Genomic DNA, 20,701 nt, shown 5'->3' with positions numbered 1-20,701 from the left:
AGCAGCTGCAGCTGCAAGGGGCTGCATCCCGGTGGGGCTGCAGCCCAGAAGAGACAGTGGGATGGAAGAAGCAGATGATACAGAGATCATCTGGGCAGTTATGCCCACAAAATGCAGCTGCTGCTCTCTGAAAGGATCTGTAGCTCTTCACGCCTAAGTCAATGTATGAAATCTATATAATTTCCATCTTACTGTTCCTATAACCAAACATCGACTCCTTGCCTCACAGGCACCATCAGCTTCTCTCTGTTTCCACCTTGTTTAAGCCTACAGCAATTCCAGACCCTTGGGTATCCAAAAGAAACAACACAAGCCTCTGTCTTAATAATTTACATCAGAAACTGAAACAACACTCTCAGCTTTAAACAGAAATGGCATCTTCTGGCCTATTTTATACATTTTTTAGAAGAACAATGCACTTTTGGAGCCAGCCTTAGTCAAACAAGTTATCCTCAGCTCACTGCACTGCAGAGCGGGTGAGCGGCTGCTGCTCGTGTGCCTCAGGTTTTGCACATGCAGCCTCAGCCTCTGATTGAAGCCAATAGGACACTTCTATAGGAAACAGGCCTTGGGCAAAGTTCTTCCCACTACATTTATCCCTGCAATCATCTGCCAGGGATCGTTTCCAAGCACACTTGTTCCTGTTCCCAGGAGAGGCCAGGTAAACGTGGGCTTTAGACCCAGCACTCAGGAAGGAAAAGGGCTTCCCAGGAAGGCTGGGGCCACACACACGTACTGAGAGCACCCAGCAGCTCGATTGGCTTTGAGGAAGGATGGTTTGCAGGAGCAACAGAGCTGGAGAGGAACAGCCAGGGACCAGCTGCCACAGGCTCACAACAGGCTGGGAAACCCTTAAGGCAGAGAGGAGGAGGGAAAGATTCAATGGGCATAAGTGACAGCAAAGCAGCCAGTGCGTTTGCTGAGTTATGTAACAATTAAAAAAAATCCTTTAAATATTTTATTGAAGAGGAAATCATGCTGGATCTGCCACTGTATGGCACTATGTTAAGGTAAGACCTGTTTCAACCAACAAGCACACGTACCAAGAGGGCACAGAGCAACACGTACACATACAGAGTAAAATATGACAGGACATTTCACTGCAAATGAAATTTGGCCTTCAGTGAGACAGAAACTGAGTCATGAACTGAAATTGTCACAACTTAGCAACAGTGTTGCCCACTAACCCTGCACAGCTGACAAGTCCTGTAGATTCAACCTCCCCTCCAGGAGCCCAGCAGCAGCGTGGAAATACATGGGTAGGGAAAAGAAAGCAGAGAAACTGTCACGAAAAATAATTTATCCATTTAAATTGTATGCAAAGGTGGCTTGTTTCAAGTTCAGAGAACACCTAAAAGCAAAGAACCAGGCTTTCCAATTCACTGGGTGTTCTCAGTTACTCTGTGCATTGCTTATGCTTTTGATCATTTGTGCAAGCTACAGATTTTGTTACAGGGCAGAACGCCTGGTGTGATGGGAAAGCAGTTAGTGGGGATCCTCACAGTGTCACTTCTGGAATATCTTTAGGAACTGTATGAATGACAGACACACAGCCCACCCAAGGCAAGGACACTTTAATGTAAACAATTCTCCTAAGGTTATAAAAGGGGACTTGCCCAGTTCTGCATAAATGCCAATCAGAACAAAGCAAAGAAGACTCCAAAGTTCAGCAATGTAAAATTAGTAACAAATTATTAATTAAGAACTAATCTTGAAGGGAAAAATATTTTTTACTTGACATTATAAAGGGGGGAAAAGATATTATGTTCATCCTTTTTTTGTCCTCTCTTAGAAAACAAACAAACAAAAAAAAAAAAAAATCTCACTCCAAATTCGAAGTATTCTGAAACTTAAACTTCTTCATTTTGAGCTATAAATTCTATGAAATACACATTTCTGTAAATGTTACAAGAAAACTCATGGAGTTGTATTAACTATCATAAAAATCGTTCTGGTTTAGAGCATGGACTAGAGGAGACACTGGAAGATGTGGTTATGTCACAGTTGGGGAAACATCCTCATGATGGTTGCAGGTGGAAGTCATGGCCTTCATTCCTCCCTAAGAAAAATAATCACAAAGATATGAAAGGATGAATACAGCAAGAAAATGGATGGATCAGAAGGCTCATACCTACATGAGCGAGGGTGCAGGTGAGGGAAGGCAGCCATGGCTGCTACAGCACTCAGGAAGACAGTCAAAATCCATTTTCTCATTACATTGACAGGCCCTGTCTCTAAAGAGCACCTGACTGACAGCATTTCAATCACACAGGAACAAAGTTAGGGTACATTTTTGGCAATGTCACTCTGTTATCTAGTTCAACGTACAAATAAGTCTAAGACCTCCATCTCTGCCACCATGGAGGGCTCTGCTTAGCTGCAGACGAGGCTCCCTCCACCCCACCAGTACCTGGGGAATATTTGGCTTTCATGTGGTTGATGACTGGGTGCTGCAGGGGTGTTACTATGCCTTGGTTGGGTTTCTGGAAGGCCGAGATGAGGTTGTGCACTTTCCGAAAGAGCCTCCGCTGGACCCCAGGCGCTGTCTGCAAAGTCAAAGGGTGAGAGGTGAGAGGGGTGCTGGGTGCTCCAGCAGTACAGTGATGTAAAGTTGGGAGAGAAACAACTTCTGAACCACTACAAGAGAAACCTGGCACTCCATGCTTCTTAGGCAAGCTCACAAGTGCTCATTCACTATTTCTGACCCTGACTTACTACAGCCAGTGACTTAACCTCCTTACCAATAACTTCCTGGCATGTATCAGTAAGATAGTTCCAGCCTGCAAACACCAGTAAGACAACCTAGAGAGCTACCAGGGCTTACTGGGGAGTCCTTACACCAATAAATTTCAGCAAGGACACAGCCTCTTTGCAAACCCTTCTCTGAGCATTCAGTGCTGGCTTATGTGTTGAGTATTCCTGTCTACGTCTTGTACAAAAACAACAACTAAATGTTACCTATTTATTAAAAGTGGGAGTTTTTCTACTTTCTAAATTAGCAACTTTTCAAACACTACAAAATGAAACCACGTGTGCTTTTAATCAAAAATCCAGCGTTTGTGCTAAATCCTTCAGGGCATTCTTGCAACAACACCTCCTCACCACAGTCAAAGGAGGACAAGCATAGGTGCTACCAGCATAGTCACACTGGAGGCTCAGTGCTCTCACCCAGCAGCTGTGAGCTAAATCCAACCTCTCTGGCACCAGCTGGAGTCTTCACGCTGCTGGGATTTCACCAGCACTGCTTTAATTTCCCTGCCTCCTGTTGAAAGATGGGCGTGACCTGAGCTTGCTCAGAGTCTAAACAGCTACAGGGAAGGAAGCAGAGACAGGAAAGGATGAGCTGCATCTGGAGCCTCTGTTGGCCTTGGAGGCACATTCCATGGGGAAAAGTTGGATCGCTGCTGTTTCTAACAGCTGAGGCCAGCGTGGTCTTAGCAACATTTACTTAAAGGTTTCTGTTTGCTTAAAGGAAGGGTTGGTATCATGGATTTGTAGCCAGCACCTTTTCCTGCAGAGGATGTACAGAGTCCTGGGCCCAAGGGTGAATTGTTTACTCCACAGTAATGTCAGTCACTTCCACTCCCTAATCTGCTTTTGAGTAACCTTGAGAAACAGTTCTTTCAGAACACTGCTACCTATTCTATTATAATAATGGCCAAGGAATTATCCTTGTCTAGAAATTATATAATATTTGTAATAAGTGTTTGTTAACATACAAACAGAAAGCAATTATGAATTAATACACAGAGTACATCCAAAGAACAAAAAATTCATAAAATAAATATAGGTTAACATCCCAATCCCATCAACAGTTCTTTCAGTAACCTTTGAGAAACAGTTCTTTCAGAACACTGCTACCTATTCTATTATAATAATGGCCAAGGAATTATCCTTGTCTAGAAATTATATAATATTTGTAATAAGTGTTTGTTAACATACAAACAGAAAGCAATTATGAATTAATACACAGAGTACATCCAAAGAACAAAAAATTCATAAAATAAATATAGGTTAACATCCCAATCCCATCAACCCAAATAGTTGTCTGTATTGCAAGTACTGTTTTTCTATACTAGAATTACTGTTTTCTTGTCAGATGGGTGAAAACATATTTTGTACCAAGTTTTGGTTACCCTGTATATATTTTTCTCTTATGATGAATTGATCTGGAGCAAAATTAACTTTAAAACAATGCAGATTGAAAATAATTTCTTTAAATATTCCCACATTAGTGGTACACAGATAGAAGGGAACAGATTGTGCTTGTCAAGTTATAAAAACAAAATATTTTTGCCATTTAAAATGATGGAAAATAATGCACTATTGCATTATGCAACAGCTGAAGTGAAACAGGGAATTAATTTATGAATTCTAGACTGTCAGAAGTGGCACCAAGACATCTTACTGATGGGCACACTCAAGATCGATTACCGTCAATGAAAATCAGACTATGCAGAAACATGAATAATTTGAATATATTTCATTAAATCTATAAGAATATGAGACAAGATGTAGAAATTTTCAGAAGAGAAAGGAGAAGTACACACCTCAGCACTCCAGGATCCAGTTTCTGTCTGGGACACTCTGTAGGTATAAACATAACCCTGATGCCTGTGGGAAAAAAAAAAATTAACATGTATTTATTACTCACTTTTCCTGACAGTTTTCACAAGACGTACACCTTGTTATGTGGGAGTCAGTTCATCTGCTAACCTGTCCTTAAAAATAAATTCACCTATAAAGGCTAAATTGATAAAAAACCCACTGGCCAGATACAGCATTCAATCTACTGGGTTCTTCTGGGATGAGAAGGACGGGTCTGACTCAGATCTAGTTTAGCAGTATTCAGTTATTTTAGGTTAAGTGATGCTGCTTTCATTCCTGCCTCAGCATTTTTATTAATTTTTTTTCAGTGACCTCCTTTTACTGCCACACACCAGACGTACTTTCCCTGCAAGAGGAGAAGGTGTGTTATTGGCTGATAGCATTACTGTTCTGTGACTTATTTAAATGCAGATGTTAACAGAAGCAATATCATGAGTATAATTGACTTGGAAAGCTAGACCCACAACAAGAAGGTAAATTAATTACTCTTTGCTTTGCCCATACATTCCTAACTCTCAAATATGGAGAAAGGAGACTTATAAGAGTATGGAATCTTCATTCTATTAAAATCTGAGTCTTTTGATAATAAGGAGTCATACACCAATAGCACAAGAAACACGCTCATGTCCAAAGTCAGTCTTGCTTCTATCATGAACCCAATGAATGATTTACATGGTAGATTATTATACAGATATCCAAAAATTTATGTCAGACACAGAAAAAATCGATAGTAGCTCCATGGGTGCAACATTAGTTTAGATGATATCATATAAGAAAGACTGTATTTCATACTACATAGATTTACATGAATACCCAGCAGGACTTCAGGGACTATTCCCTATTTCAGCATCAATTTCTATTCTTAAGAAAGCAGAAAAATACTGTATTTCTTTCCAGATATTCATGGTATTATAGCAGTTACTAAAAATTTGCAGAAACCATCAATGACACAGATATCACATGATTGCAATTACTTACGCTCTGTGTCATGGCTCCTGGATAAATTCCTGTCTAAAAGTCATTGCAGCAACCTTTGCAAAGCAGTGTCTGGTATAATTTACCCAAGCAGGAAGCTGTTAACAGCTGGCACTGTGTTACAACCCCACGAGGTGGGAGCAAAATGCCTGTCATGATTCGTGAGCTCTGCCCCCACCACACGACTCCCATTGTGATTGAATACAGAGGCGAAGGACACAAAGCCATTCGCTCCCACTGGGGCTGCTGCAGGGACAAGCTCCCTGTTCAGCAGATGAGACAGTGCCCTCCAGCTCCTCATGCATGGGAATGTGACTGATGCTGCCCCACAATCCCACCACGGCTTCATCCACCTCTTCAGGCTCAACCTAGGGAGTAACTCCCCCAGAAACAAGACTCTGTGTGTGCCACCAGATAGATGTGAAAAGTGGCTGCCCATGCTCATTTCATGGAAACCTGAGGAGAAAAACACCTGCCACTGCTTCCCCCACTGCTTCCCCCAGGAAGCTGCAGTCCATCAGGGATTTGGACCTTGTGAAGAGGTGTGAGCAACCTGTTGTGGCTGCAGGAGGAGGGAAAGATGTGGAAGGACAACAGTGCTCTCCTGTCCATGCCATGGCACCACGGACACTGGTGTTTTAGGCCACAGCTCAAGCCCAATTGCCTAAAAGCACATCCCTCTAAGACATTAGACAAAATATGTTCATGTTCAGGGAATCTGATGTCTCCCTTTAGGCCTCTCAGACAAACTCATACCATCAGGTCTTTTCTTGAAGCCTCTGAGAGCTGTGGCTGTATCGCCAGCTTTTCAGGAGTACCTGATGTTCATGTTAATTTTGTTTTAAAAATCACAAGGAGCTTTCCTGTAACTAAGTATGCAGCACACCACCCAATATATGGTTAAGGAAATGAGGATTTGACAGACTATAATGTACTGGGAAATACCAGAGAGGTGCTGGCATTTAGTCCCATCTCTTTGAAGTGGGTATTTAACCATCTCTACAGTGATTTTTTTTTCAAGCCTCAAACCCAACAGAATCAGTGTCCATGAATCTAAAACTCATTCTCTTCCCTTCTGTTTTTAATACTACACTATGCATAAGTGTATGAGCAACCTGGTCGAGTGGATGGCATCTCTGCCCATGCAGGGGAGTTGGAACTAGATAATCTTTAAAGTCCCTTCCAATGCAAGCCATTCCATTATTCTACTACCCATCTTTGTTCCTGGTTGTCCCAAAGCATTCCAACTGCTTCAATCTCTTAAAAATCTGATTTTCTCACAAATGGCTCAGTTGTCTGGAAAGCCACCATCTGTTGTTTCTTTCATCGTTTTCTCTACCTAAGAGATTGCATGAGTTGAAGTGGTTGGGGGGCTGTGGTGCTGCTCTGGCTCTGAACTGTCTGATGGCTCTCAGGACTCTGCCAGAAGTGCTTTCTAAACTGAAAAATAGAAGTCAGATTAAGTAATATTCAATGTTGAATTGTGGTGAGATGTAAGATAGACACCTATCCTGTATTTTTCAAAAAATTACTATGCAAAGTATTTCCACTGAGCACAGGGAAAGCACAAAGAATAATTCAGATTAAAAGCCCCTGAGATACAGAAAAAGGAACAAGAATTTGGGAACACAGGTGCTTTCAGCACAGCGTGGAGAATGGGAGGAGTACTGCTATCCCATTGCTATACAGCCCCATGAGAGACAACTGAGAGCTCTCCACTCACCTGGCGTATGTTCATGTTTTTTCCCTGAGAAGAAAATCCTGAAAGACCTGAATGGTTATACTGTGCTTAAGTTGAAAAACATAACAATATCATGTGGTTTCTGCTCTGAAGCCACCAGGAAACAGAGCCAGTGTGTAGATGGGAGATGGCCTCGGCATCCACACCTGCTTGTTCAAAGGAAATGAGCAAAGGAAGGAGGATGCATTTTCTTGAGAGGGTGAACAGCTAGATCTTCCCATTTCACCACTTTCCATTGGGACCTTGGTTTCCACAAAATGAGTTACAGCTCTTCTGATAAGTACTCTCCCAACGAACATGATCTTATCAAAACTTTCTGTCGTGGCAGGAACTTACTTCATTACCACTTCAAAGAGTTTTTACCTTCCACGTACAAATGACAAGATTTTGACGAGCCAATTTTACTGCTACATAGGCACAACCTCCCGTGAGAAAGGTTTTCATGATTTAAACTACCCAACGTTAACTAAGATCAGTGTGGGCTGAAGGAAGATCAAGGTGTTTTTCTTAAAAGTTAAATACACAAGTTAAAGTTGAGTTTGTAGAGAACATTACCTTCCAAAGAGCAAAATGTAACAACAGGCAAAAGCAGGTGAAAAAGTCCATTTACTGGAGCTTAGGTCTCAGGAAATTAGAAATTTCCCAGCCACCACAAGAGGACAGCTTAGTTTTCTACATTTTACTCTATTCAGGGCAGAAAAAAAGTTCCTAGAGTGACACAATGTCCTTATATGTGGTGTGATCTCAGAGAGCACTCTTACAGTGACACTGGTGTACCAGCATATCTTGGAGGAGGACCAGCTCCTGATGCCCAAGCAGAGATTCAGTGAAGGGCTCCTCAGTCCCTTCACCTGTCCCAAGGACAGACACAAGCCTCACTGACAAGAGCAAAGCTCCTCTCTCATGTCAGTGAAGCTCAAGGGACAGGAGTAATCATGAATTAACATCTTAATGAATAAGAGCTTGTAAATTTTTTATCAAAGACAAGAAATGCCAAAATGCTGGTGAGGGGAAGCAGAAAACAGCCACTGCTGTAAGGACAATATCAGATAGCACTTATGAAAGAGTGCTGTGGTCACCACTGATGATATTTTTATGACATGTCACTTATTCTTTCATCTCCATAAGAAAGGACATGTTATACTAGCTGGGAACTGCACTAACACTGTCTCTGTTGCAATACCTTCATTCAGAAAACTTTGTCAAAGGAAAATCTAGAAAAAGTTGCTATTACAGAAAATAGTCCACTTTATATTATAGGCTTTTTTTCCTTTATAGCTAGATAATTCCTCTGAAAGAGTTACAAAGGCATTGTTCACAGATGACACACTGAAGCAGCATCTGTCTACCTGTCCTCTCCACTCCTCCTTTTCAACTGTGATCAGACTTGTTAAAGCTGCATTTACTTTAACAGGTGAATAATTACAATCTTCTGCACCATTGAAACAGCCCAAGGACATTAGCCACATGCTGCAGATTAAAATTAACCATGACATTTCAGCTGCATGGTATATTTTAAAATAATTTTGCATCTCAGTTAGGAAATTTTATTAAACTAATTTGTATTAATTTCTGAGTCCAAAATGGAAAAAAATAAAGAGTGAGAAAGACAGAGAGACAAGGGAAAGCCATGTCAGCAATAAATGACATAATTTCTTCCTCTGTATGTAGCTTTCTCTTCAAATGTCATTGTGTTATATCAGTCAGAGTTTCTTACCTGGTACATTTGCAACCCTTGGAATTTCACTTTGCAACATTGTTTAAGAACCAGACAGTGCTGTGGCCTACAGAGGTCCTGAGCACTATACACCGACCAGACTCAGTTTAGTATAACTTTGTCATATTTCAGCATTTCAGACTGATATTTCATTTCTTAGGTGTTTGCCTCAGCCTATTTATGAATGGAGAATGGAGAAGCATCAGAGAAGGGACATGTTAGACAAAATAATGTTTTTCCCATGTTAAAAAAAAAAACCTTCTAATTGTTGGAGGGGTTGCCCAATTTTTGGAGTAACACATAAAAATTTTTTTAAATAAGGTATATCTCTTGTACTCTCTGAAACCAGTGGTGGCTCTCTAGGCTGCAAGAGAGGCACTCTAAAGATTTTCAGCAGTTTTAGCATCACCATGTCTGGGCTGGCTGTACCCTGAACACTCAGCTAAGAAGCGTCCATGATCTCAAGCCACAAGAAATATATGTGTGCTGCCTGGCCTGCATTAGTGAGGAAAAAAAGAGAAGGTAATTTAGCAATTGGGCATCTTGAAAAGGAAGACTGGAGTTGGGTGGGATGGATATGGAAGAAAAGAAAAGGGGACTTATGTCTATACAAGCTGGGCAAAGAAAGAGCAATGATATATGGAGGTGAAACACGAGGTTTGAGCTGGAAGCAGCACAAAATGCTGGAGAGGTGGAAAAACAGGAACAGAATATGGGTGTTTTGGAAGCAAAAGTTAAGTGAAACACTGAAATAGACCTCAGCAATGCAAGTAAAGTCAGCAAGTTGTACAGAATAACACTGGGCAGTCTTAAAATCCATTCCCATGGCCCTCACATTGGGAACCTGAAGCTAAAGGATACTGCTGACCTGAGCCTCCTGTGTCACCGTTTCTCTTCTCTGAAATGAAGTTAAACTCTTCATTTCACAAGTAGAGGTAATGCTTAGAAACCACTTGATACTGTGGAGATGAGTACTACAATGCTCTGGAGAGGAGGGCCACAGGGGAGCTCATGGAGGCCTCAGTGCTTTTGGAGTGAGGAGTCAATGGCACACAGCAGATGAGCATGAGAGGTCATCCAACCAGCTGCTTAAACTTACGTCTTTTTCTTCCTTTTTCCTTTTCAATTATTGTAGTCCTGCTTGATTTAGTAATCACAGAAGGGCTGAAAAGTCTTGTTATTTAACATAGGAGAAAATCCTATTTAAGCTCCTCCTCACTCTGTTTTAAAATTTGCACTTTCTGGTTGACAAGCAGCCTGGTTCCCTCCTTATTTAGGTCTCAGCTATACAATCAAGGCACAACAACTTAGCAATTACCATCCATCAGCTAACTCAAGCTGAAGAAATGACATTCACGTTGAGATGACGTGCAAGATACAAGCTCTATGTCAGCAAGAGCGAATAAAAGAGTTTAAACTGATGTTTACATCTGAAAAGCCCAACAGAGTCACTGTAGCTTCACTCACAGCAGCTCTTGAGTTTACATTTCTGTCCCTGATTTCTGTCACTGATTCCCCTACCAACACTTCTTGTGGCAAAAATTTACCTGTGATACTGAATTAGTAACAAATATTACCTTTCTGTAAGTGCTGTAGCACTGTAAAGCAAACGCATTATCTTGATTTATTATTCTGAAATTAACAAAACCTTGAGAGAAAGTGAGATCTTGTGTAATGTCTCTGAACTTATGCAGAGATTTCTGTGGAAGATTGTCAGTACCTTCACCACTTCAACACTCTGAACCACCTGAAGAAAAGCTGCTGATTTACCTAAAGAGCAAGTGTTTAGCCTGAGAAAGGTTTGTCTTGGTCTAAAACGAGGAGATACCAGGCAAAAACAATACCTCAAAGAGGAATTTCTTCAAATTCAGAAATAAAATGAGAATTTATTCAAACCTGAGATGCTGAATAGAAGGAAATTACTTTATGGCAGGCCAGTAACTAAATTTCATAAATTCCATGATTCAGGCTGTCAACATTTCCAAGGAAAGCCATTGGAATACCTGAAAGTCATTAGCCAAGTTATGCTCAGCAAACATGACACTCACTGATTAACAGGAAGCTGAAATACACAGGCCAGTAAAATTTACTGTCATGCTATAGAAGACTCTTTTCAAAGCTGAAAACAGTGTGTGATATTTACAACAGCAACATTGAATCCAAACTACATTCCAAATTATGATGATTATTATGTGCAGTGTTATAATAAACGCAATTATTCTGCCATTTCTATCAAAAATATTACATAGGAAACAACAGAAATGCTAAGCTGAAGCTGAGATCCTGTATCACATCCTCACGCTGCACAGCTGATGCCTCTGTCGCATCAGAAAGTTTCAGCACGTTGCCTTGAACTTGTGCACCGTGGTTACAGTGACAGAAAAAATAGCACACGTAAAATCTGATAGGACTGCAGCCTATCCCTGTTGCCATTACTGTTGCTTCAAGAGCTCTAAATAGCTTTCAATTCCAGCCTTTGATTATTCTCCACAAATTGAAAGCAGCACAGTACGTGAATGGCTGGTCTCAAACAAATCATCTGAACATACAGTTTGACAAGCACGTCATGTTTGTCTTACTTAAAGCTCCGAAACAACTACTAACATTTCCAGTATTTTCAAGTATATGAATTTTAAAACCCAAACTACAAATGCTTTATCTTTGCCAATTCAGGCATGAGCTGCTTGTTTCTGCATGTGTACTCATATATCTGTAAAGGAACATGGGGCTTTTGGCACTCTCAGGCATTTTATTGATACGTTTTTCAGGCAGGGTTTAAGAGGCTGCTTCTCAAACTAGTCACCATTAGTGTGCCCTGTGTCCCCCACTGGCTTCATTAGGAGCTGTGAGCACAGAGGATTTCTGAGGGTGCTAAAAATGTCAAATGGGGCATTGAGCAAAGAGGAAACCAGACCAGTAAAGAAAGCTCCCTGGAACAATCAGCTTTTGATATTAAAACCCTGGTGTACCGCGTGTAGTGTTTAACATGTTTACAGGTAAAACGTGTATGTTTTCTAAAGCATATGCATTTCTTGTAGCCCAGTTTTCAGGAACAGCAAAAAACCTTGCTTTTCAATGCAAATCTGAAAATTCTCAGGAAAAGATCGTGTACTTCTGTTGACATATTCACAATATCCTTAAGTATATATTATCAATTCAATAATGATATTCATACAATGAAGACCTTGGGAGCATCTGGTATTAAAATCTTAGCCAAAATCTGAAGGCAGCACCTCTGTTTGCAAGAGCCCAGGGGCAGACAGTTGCAAATCAGAACCTTCCTATTCTTCCATGCATAGTTTAATTGTGGTCTTAAAATATTTGTGAAAGGGGGTCCTTTGTGCTTTGCCACAGTCACACCAAAAAAACATTTGTTCTCTCTTTGAAGGCTTCCAGGCACACCATGTGCACACTGTGGCTTTGGATAGCAGAAAGCAGCATTCAAGGGAGATAAATCAACAGCTCAGGAGAAACAAAGAAAAGAGGAGAGTTTTCTAGATGAATGCTCCAACAGGGTCCTGCCTGCTGCAGTTACCCATCTCTGTAGGTCAGGTTTTATGCTACTACCTGTCTCTTTTATGCTTGCCCTGTAAAATCAGTGTCAGTCACAAGGGATTCATGAAGTCTTTGACTCTTCTCCTTTTTAAAGGTCAGGGCTCCACTTTTTAATTGGAAAAGCAAAAGGTGAATGAGCCTGACCGTGAATGGTGCAGTCCTTATCGTGTGCCTTAAGATGCTCAAAGGCTGCCACAATATGTCAGGGCTTTTTGGAGGTGTCCTAGGGGGAGGGTGTGGTGGTGATGGTGGCATTACAGATTTATGCAGTTTCTTGGGAAAAGGAAACATTGCTTGAGCCTAAACAATGCAATGGAATCACAGGACTTGACAATTACTGTACCTGGAGCTGGAAGTGCAGCCACCTATGCGAGTTCAAACTGATCATACAGGTGTCATCCAAATATATGCTTAATGACTTTTTTGATAAATGGATAAATTTTTCTTTTCTCTTTATCAGAACTATGCCTTTTAATTCCCCCATGATAAAAAAAAATAAAACAACAACAACAACAACAAAAAAAAAAAAAAAAAAAAAAAAAAAAAAAAAAAAAAACCTAAAATGGGTTAGAACTGGGAAGCTGCAGGGGTTTAGGATTGTTTTGTTTCACATCTCCACAGAAGTGGAGAGAGAGGGGAAAGAAGACAGACTGAACATGTTTTGATTTTGGAAAACTGGACTATTTTTCTCTTTTTGCTTTCTAGGGGCAATAGAAGTATCCCTGGCTGTATAACACAGATTCACTTCTGTTAGAAATTCCTGTTGCAAAGATGCAAAATGTTTTGTTTACCTCCAATACTTATTGCAATACATCTAATGGATGAACAGCTCTGTTTCCGATGTATCAAAAATCACTTCACTACTTCTAGTAAATACGTCTTTAGCCTGATCTTGTTAAATTTATGTATTCCTACAGTGATCTTCAGCACAGATTCTGAACCAAAATGTAAATTTCTGAATAACTTTGTTATTCCTAATAATTTTCATGATTTAGGAGAAAGTATAAAAAAGCAGAGAGGTATTTTTCTTTGATTTTCTTTTTCTTAAACAGTGAATACAGCAACTGCACATTTCCATCAGTTTTTACCAAAGCTCCCATGCAAATACATGCTTACCACCTGTTCCATCTCTGCCCATGATGTTCAGACTGGAATTTGGACAGGTTATGTCCATTAGCTTATTTTGCCAAAACCAGGCTTAGCATCCTCCACTGAACACATATCTACATTTCTCATGCCTTCCTTTCTTGCTTCTCTAATATCTCCACTAAAGTCTCTGCTTTGGTAAACTTCACCTGTCAAACCACTTTTCTAGTTTATAGCCCACATTTCTTCAAACTGTCATTGCTATCTTTAGTGCGAGATCCTTTCCCGGTATCTTTATAATAACTGTCTCCAAAGTTATTGTGTGATATGTTTTTTACCATATCTGCTATTTCTTCCATAATGCTTTGAATTGAAATATTAACAAGCATTGGAACAAAGGCTTAGCTCTAGCATTTTTCAGCCACCTTTCTGTCTGCATAAGATCATAATCACTGTAATATTTTTCATTTAATTTTTTATCTGGATTTATCCAAGATGTTATTTCCTGTACAAAATAAATATTGAGGATCAATGTTCTGCAAGAAACCTGCATAACATTCACCATTATTTTTTTTTGCTTTTATCCTTTTGTTTATCATATATATGTTTGAATGCAACGTACCATGAAGACATGAATGGCACATAATTTCCAAAAACAATTATGTAGTGTTCTGTTTCTTACTGAAGTCTCTTTTCCTCCAAAGATTGCAGAGCTTCACAGTTAGAAAACCTTTAATTTATTCCTATTTTCATTTTCTATATTCTATTTCATTCATGAAATTTCTTTAGAAGGACATAAATTACCACTAATACAGCAAAAAATCCCAACTTGATTGTGTGGAGATGAAAGACCTTGTTACATACCTATATCCTGATTTAGACTAATGGTGGACTAATTTTAGTATTCTCTATTTTATTCAGCATTGTAACACTCTGCCTGACCCTTTCTCTAATGCCCTGGTGTTTCACCTGTATTGAATGACTTCTGAGTGTAAAGGTGATATATCACCATTTCCTGTGATGGTTATTTAAAAGACATTCTGCTTTTATTACCTATTCCCACCATAGGAATCATAGCGCTCCTTACCTCTTGCTATGTCTATTCCATTTTCATTTAACTCAAGATGCTTCTTATTTCCCATTTTTCATCTTGTTATTAAGGTATTTGTTAGCAGAAGCACCTATCTTGGTTCACCTTCTGGTTTCATGAGAGAATAAAAAACACATCTTCTGTCACAAAGATTTTCCCTGAGAAGAAGGCTGTGTATTTCTCGATTGCCTATGACCTCCTTGCATGTGTCCATTTACTGGTCTATAACAGGGGGATAATGATGCTCACTGAGGGCTTAACTACATATTGTTGGAAATGTATTCAAGAGATTTGGGGAAAACCTGACTTAGGACTTTTCTTCTTCTTCTGTTTTTTTTGCTAGGTACCTGAGTTCCCCCTGTTAGCTAATTTCGTACTGGACCTGAAACAATTTTCTCTTGTGTTCCTTCTCCTACTGAAATAAAGCATAAGGGTCTTGATAGACACATCTTTGTTCTTCCAATGCAATGGTACAGCATTATCAGGACTTCCAAGACTTTTGCCAACAGTAGGGTAACTAAATTTCCTCATTAAAATGAGGTCCTATGAATATAAAATCCCCCAGCTCTCCCAGGGGAACCTGTCTACCCTCTCTCTGACAGACCATCCTAGTGGATCTCTCCCTTTTCACCCCCTTTCATGAAACATTACCACTTAGTTTGTTACCCATCAGTATTTCATGTGCATTACAGGTAGTTTCACCTGATGGTTCATGAAAAGGCTTGTTGTGGATGACAGCACTCCACATTACCCTCCCCGATGACAGGGGACACTGGGGATGTTGCTGAGAATACCCAGGAGCACAGTGAAGAAGCAGAAGAACGCAGGCAGAAAGCAAGAGAGTTATCCAGCACAAAGAGGAAGTACACACCATCCTAAGCCAAGTTGCCTGGCACTTCTCCGTGGCACCTCGCTCATCCATCCTATGTGCTCCTGGCCTGCTTTCTCTTTTTCCGTTTTTGCCCATAGGAACTGTGGTCTCTGCAAGGCAAAACCTGCTCCTCTTCCCTCTGCAAAGGACCCCACATCCCTTACACACCACTCTGCCTTAAGAAAGATGAAGGAGCCAAAAGTGTCACACATGTAAGCAAAGGGTAATATTAGCACATGTTCTGTTGTGGGGACTCCCCGTATTGCGGCAAAGGTTGGAAATCAGCCGCCACCTGAGCAGCCCTTCCCAGCACCCCGCTGCCAGCCCCAGTGCCCTGGCTGCCCACACCCCAGGGCAGTGATGGCAGCACTCACAGCACACAGAGGCAGTAGGCTCCAGGGATGGTCTCGCTGTCCCGCAGCAGGTAGCTGCCGTCCACGCCCGCCTCCAGCAGCAGCTTCTCCCCAGCCTCCCGCGTGATGCGCCCGTGGTAGATGGGCAGCGTGTCCATGCCGGGGCCGTCTCCCACTGCAGGGAGCCCTCCCTGTGCACGGTGCTGCCTCCAACTGTGCCTCAGCCGTGTGCTCCCCTCGGCCTCTCTGTCTTGGTGGCAGATGTAAACAGGATGTGTTCACACCTCTGAAGCCTCTGCAAGGGGCGAGACAGCACTGAGGGAAGAGTGAGGAACGAGCACAGCATTTTTGTGGGTTTTTTTTTCCTTTGCCCCTTTCCGTTTTCCTTTTGCATAGGCTGTAACATCCTCGCAGCATCACAGCTCTCCCACAGAGGTGTCATTTCACAGCCCCTCTCAGCCATGTGGCTCCACTTGGCAGGGATGGGACTGGTGAAGCACACGACGGCCACAGGGCCAAGGGCCGCCCTGGCTGGGGATGGGAGGGCAGGACCAGGGCACCACTGTCAGCGGCTGCACCAGGCACTTTTTTCTGCTGGTGTTAACCCAAGGGAATTATTATCCCAAGCAGGGATTACTTCTTAACCTCCTGTTTTTAAAATCCCCAGGGGTGAGACAGTAGAGGAAGTGAGCTGACATCACTGTCGCTGCCCCACCAGGCACCAAGAGCCTTCTTGCCCCATCAGGAGTCCCTCAGTGAGGGACTGAGAAAGCTGCAGAAACTTCAGCTGAAGAGGGACTGAAAACTCCCTTTTCTATTTCAATACACAGGTGTTCATTACCCTCTCTACATGAACTTTGGGGCTCTGCCATCCTGCTTCATTTTTTAAACCAGTTGTTAAAAGTATTTGCACATAAAGTAGCTGCTCCCTACTGCAAACGTGATTAATGTGGATGGTGACGAGCTGTAAAGCTGGTGCCTATTTCTTCTCGTTTTCCAAACTACCTGTACTCTTGGGGATTCATTTAACTTTCCCATTTCTTAACCTATTCTCAATAATAATAACTGATTTCAGAAAAAGTATGTGTGTAGTTAGCTGGAGAGGAAAACCAACCAGAATCATTCAGTTCTGCAGGTCTCATTGCCCACCTCATTAGATTTCAACTAAAGAAAATCATAAAATCTTGACTGTGAGATCCTCTCCTAATCATGGAGTCACCACATTACCCATCCAACCTGCATATCCAGCACTTGGATGAAGCAGCATCTCTTACTGTGAAAGAGCTGTTAATACCCTATTTTGCTAGTGTGGGTAAGAAATCCATAAAACTCCAGCTACTGAACCCCAGCTCGAGGCTTCCATACAAATCCCTTTATGGCCACATTGACTAGGGGAAATGCAGCTTTTAAGAAGCAATGGAAGTGCTGGATTTGGGAACAAGGGACAGTAACTGAGGCACTAAGCAGGATAAACCAAACCAAAGGACATAGGTGCCTCCTGAGCAAGAAAGAAACCATAACATGCTAACACAGCTCTGTACACACTATCAAGGCTGGAGGAATTCAGCCTTCTCCCAGACAAGCCATCTTCACTGCAGTTTGGCATCCAGTCATTCTCACACTGACTGCCCAGGTTTCTATCTATTTAATCTTATGTATCTAAAGTATTGTTTGCCATCCTGTTTCATACTGCTGCATCTGCACAGTGGGGTCTAGAAGGCAAACTACAAAATAGAGCAGCAGGCTCAGGAGTATAAGGGAAACAAGAGAGAATTGAGGCTCAAGGGGGTGCTGCTCCTGTTGGGACTTTGTCCCCATTGCCTTCCACAGAAAATGGGGATTTCTTTAAGCACCAAGCCTTGCCCCATGGGACACTGGACACTTCCTTTGTTTTGTTTGGACAGTATTCAATATATTCTGGACAAAACAGTTCTGTGCCTTCCCTAAATCAGTCCAGCTAGCAGTCCCTGCAGTATATTCTAAAAAATTTATCCAAAAAAATACATGAAGGAAAGGAAGCACTGAAAAGTGCTCTGAAATATTTGGTCATGAGAAACAGGCTTAGAAAGACAGACCTCTTTGGTCATCAAGTCTACTTCTCTGCTATCTTAGCCAAACACATCATATAATCCCTTTCAGAAACTCATTTAAGTCCATCTTAAAAGTGGCTTGGGGTTTGTTGTTATTGTCGTTGTTTCCACTGTTCTCACTGGAAAGCAATTGCAGAACATTGCTATTCTGTTGTTTGAAAACCTGATTCCAATTTCCATCCTAAATTTATTCATGACCAATTTATGCTCATTTGTTCTTTTGCCAATGTTGTCCTTCAGTTTAAATAGATGTTTTTTCTTCCTAGAGCTTATTCCCATGCAGCATTTATAGCGGCCTCCCTCAGCATGCATTTTGCCAAACTCCTCTCACACTACCTTCCCATGGTCACTCTAATCATTATTTTCCATAGCTTCCCAAAAGTGAAGTGAATCATTTTGTGAATAGTGTGCACTATCCTGTCTGATTTTTAACGTGTGCCTCATGCATCATTACCAGGAGTTTCATTATTCTGGTGAAAATACCTTGCTTTGTATGGTCTATATTTTCCCTTCCTTAGTCTTTCTTACCTATGAACACACAGGTATAGTAGAAATCTGTTTAAGAAGACCCAGAAGCACGGACTTGCAGTCAAATCCTTCTGAGTTTCATCCATTTTATCCTATTCTCAAGGTTACTCAAGTTCTTCCTAAATGAGAGTGTTATTCATCTCTGTAGTGGCAGTGCCTCCCTCCCTTATGCCACCGGTAAATTCCATTAGCACACACTTATTTTTTTATGGGATCGTCATTAATAAGAAATGTTAAATAATATCAGGCCCGAGACTGATGCTTGGGAAGCCCTCCTGCCTTCCCTCAGTCCTGATCTCCACCTACTTCTTGCATTCTTTTTCACTTTTCAGCTTCTGTACTAATCTCCCCTTTTAGCTAATAATTTCCCACATGGCACTGTACCAAATGCTGTACTTAAGTTTAGATAATTATCTCTAAGCACTTCCTTTGTCTAGAAAAATCAATTATGATGATATTTCAGGCACCGGAACTTGTAGAAGTACCTGAGAAGTGGAGGAAGGGGAGACAAAGTGAAATTACCGTAAGTTTTTTGAACACCTGCAAAGATTTGGGCTTCCATTTTCAGATGAGCTGCTTCATTCATCCCTAGCAATGACATTTTCATACATTGTCGAATTTTATAACAATTCTGAATATTATAACACTAATGCAAGAGCATCATTAAAATTCTTGGATATTGTTGTTTGACTGAAAATAAGAATGACCTTCAGGACCTTTGTGAAATTAATGCTACTGCAGAACTGTTACAGGAAGGCCTTGTATAAAGGGCTATAAAGCAAGATAAAAAGCAAAATACTTGCATTGGTAGTTTTGCTGATACAACAGTATCACCATAAATGCCATTTGTGTAGAACTACTGAAAAAGCAGCTTCAAAATCAAGAGCTTTTGCAAAGTTTTTGCAAAAATATTTAGCTGGTAAAATGCCACATTAAAACGCAGCTAAATCTAAATATGATTTTCATTATTTCATGTCACTTTCATTTTTAGTGTAATCTAACAAAATATTCATAACTGTACAGAATAGTATCTGCAGAGAGGGATTTGCTATTCACATAAGAAAGTGGCTGAGATTCAGTAAAACATTGGTTATTTTAGAGTATCTACAGAGTCACCATTATCATGTTTCCTTTTTGAGCTGAAATGAAAGAGGCTGGGAAAAGCAGGCTACAATTACCAAATGTGCAAGTAGCTGTAAGGTTCTGAGCATCAATGCAGAAGGAGAATCCAAATAAATTTTGGCTTAAAGTTCACGTATTAGCATATATTTGTACACCCTCCATGTTAGTCATGATATTCTATGTATGCTGCTTGGGGAAAAAAGGAGAGAAAATGGAAGACAGTAATAATAAATGAAGTTGGGATGTAGGTGTGGATTCCATCTTTATCCTCCAGGACAAACACATTGTTCAGATTGAGAAAGGCCAACCAGGGTTTAGCCTGGAGAAAAGGAGGACCTTATTGCTCTTTACAACTACCTGAAAGGAGGCTGTAGGGAGGTGGCTGTCAGTCTCTTCTCTCAGGTAACAAGTGACAGGACAAGAGGAATGGCCTCAACTTGCACCAGGGGAGGTTTAGATTAGATATTAGGAAAAGTTTTTTCATGGAAAGGGTGACCAAGCATTGGAACATACTGCCCAGGGAAGTGGTGGAGTCATCGTGGAAGTGTTCAAAAAAATGTGCAGACATGGTACACATATTTTAAGGGTGAATGTGGTGGTGCTGGGTTGATGGTTGGACCTGATGATCTTAAAAATCTTTTCCAACCTTAACAATCCTAGGATTCTATAAAAACTGCTCAAATCTTTGGGTAGTTGTGAGGGTGGTTGCAAATCCAGGCTTTTGCCCCTTTCAAATTAAATGTATAGCCTGGGGAAAACCTCCTTACCTCAGAATATTCAGTCCTCAAGGTGCACATTAACTACTTTGAGATTTTCTGTGCAGTGCTCAGAACTTGAAAAAACAAACTTTCTCATCACCTGGGAATTGGGTGTTTGGTGTCATCAATCAGAATTGATTCTGGGGAAGAACAGAGAATACAAAAGGTTATGGACCTTTATGAATGAAACTCTCTGTACTCATCAAC

The 20,701-nt window shown here is 41.0% G+C and overlaps 1 protein-coding gene across 1 annotated transcript; it reads right to left on the bottom strand.

The window, feature by feature from the left end:
* Positions 1-1,497: 1,497 nt before the first annotated feature.
* On the bottom strand, positions 1,498-20,572 carry SH2D1A (SH2 domain containing 1A). Its single transcript, XM_032701922.1, has 5 exons — positions 20,504-20,572; positions 16,018-16,291; positions 4,551-4,614; positions 2,411-2,546; positions 1,498-2,059 (listed from the first exon to the last, which is right to left on the bottom strand). The coding sequence occupies exons 2-5, from the start codon at positions 16,152-16,154 to the stop codon at positions 2,019-2,021; spliced, it is 378 nt and encodes a 125-aa protein (XP_032557813.1). The 5' UTR covers positions 16,155-16,291; positions 20,504-20,572; the 3' UTR covers positions 1,498-2,018.
* Positions 20,573-20,701: the final 129 nt, after the last annotated feature.

This window comes from Chiroxiphia lanceolata, chromosome 14, assembly GCF_009829145.1.
Source record: "Chiroxiphia lanceolata isolate bChiLan1 chromosome 14, bChiLan1.pri, whole genome shotgun sequence".
NCBI lineage: Eukaryota > Metazoa > Chordata > Aves > Passeriformes > Pipridae > Chiroxiphia > Chiroxiphia lanceolata.
Note: the sequence above shows the minus strand (reverse complement) of the source record. Positions and strands in the feature narration are given on the sequence as shown.

Excerpts from the sequence above, each read along its gene's own strand:
- SH2D1A (XM_032701922.1), bottom strand. The coding sequence starts at position 16,154 with ATGGACACGCTGCCCATCTACCACGGGCGCATCACGCGGGAGGCTGGG. Across the intron at positions 2,547-4,550 it reads CTGGATCCTGGAGTGCTGAG|ACAGCGCCTGGGGTCCAGCG; the intron begins GTGTGTACTTCT and ends TTGACTTTGCAG. Across the intron at positions 2,060-2,410 it reads GAAAGCCAAATATTCCCCAG|GGAGGAATGAAGGCCATGAC; the intron begins GTACTGGTGGGG and ends TATTTTTCTTAG.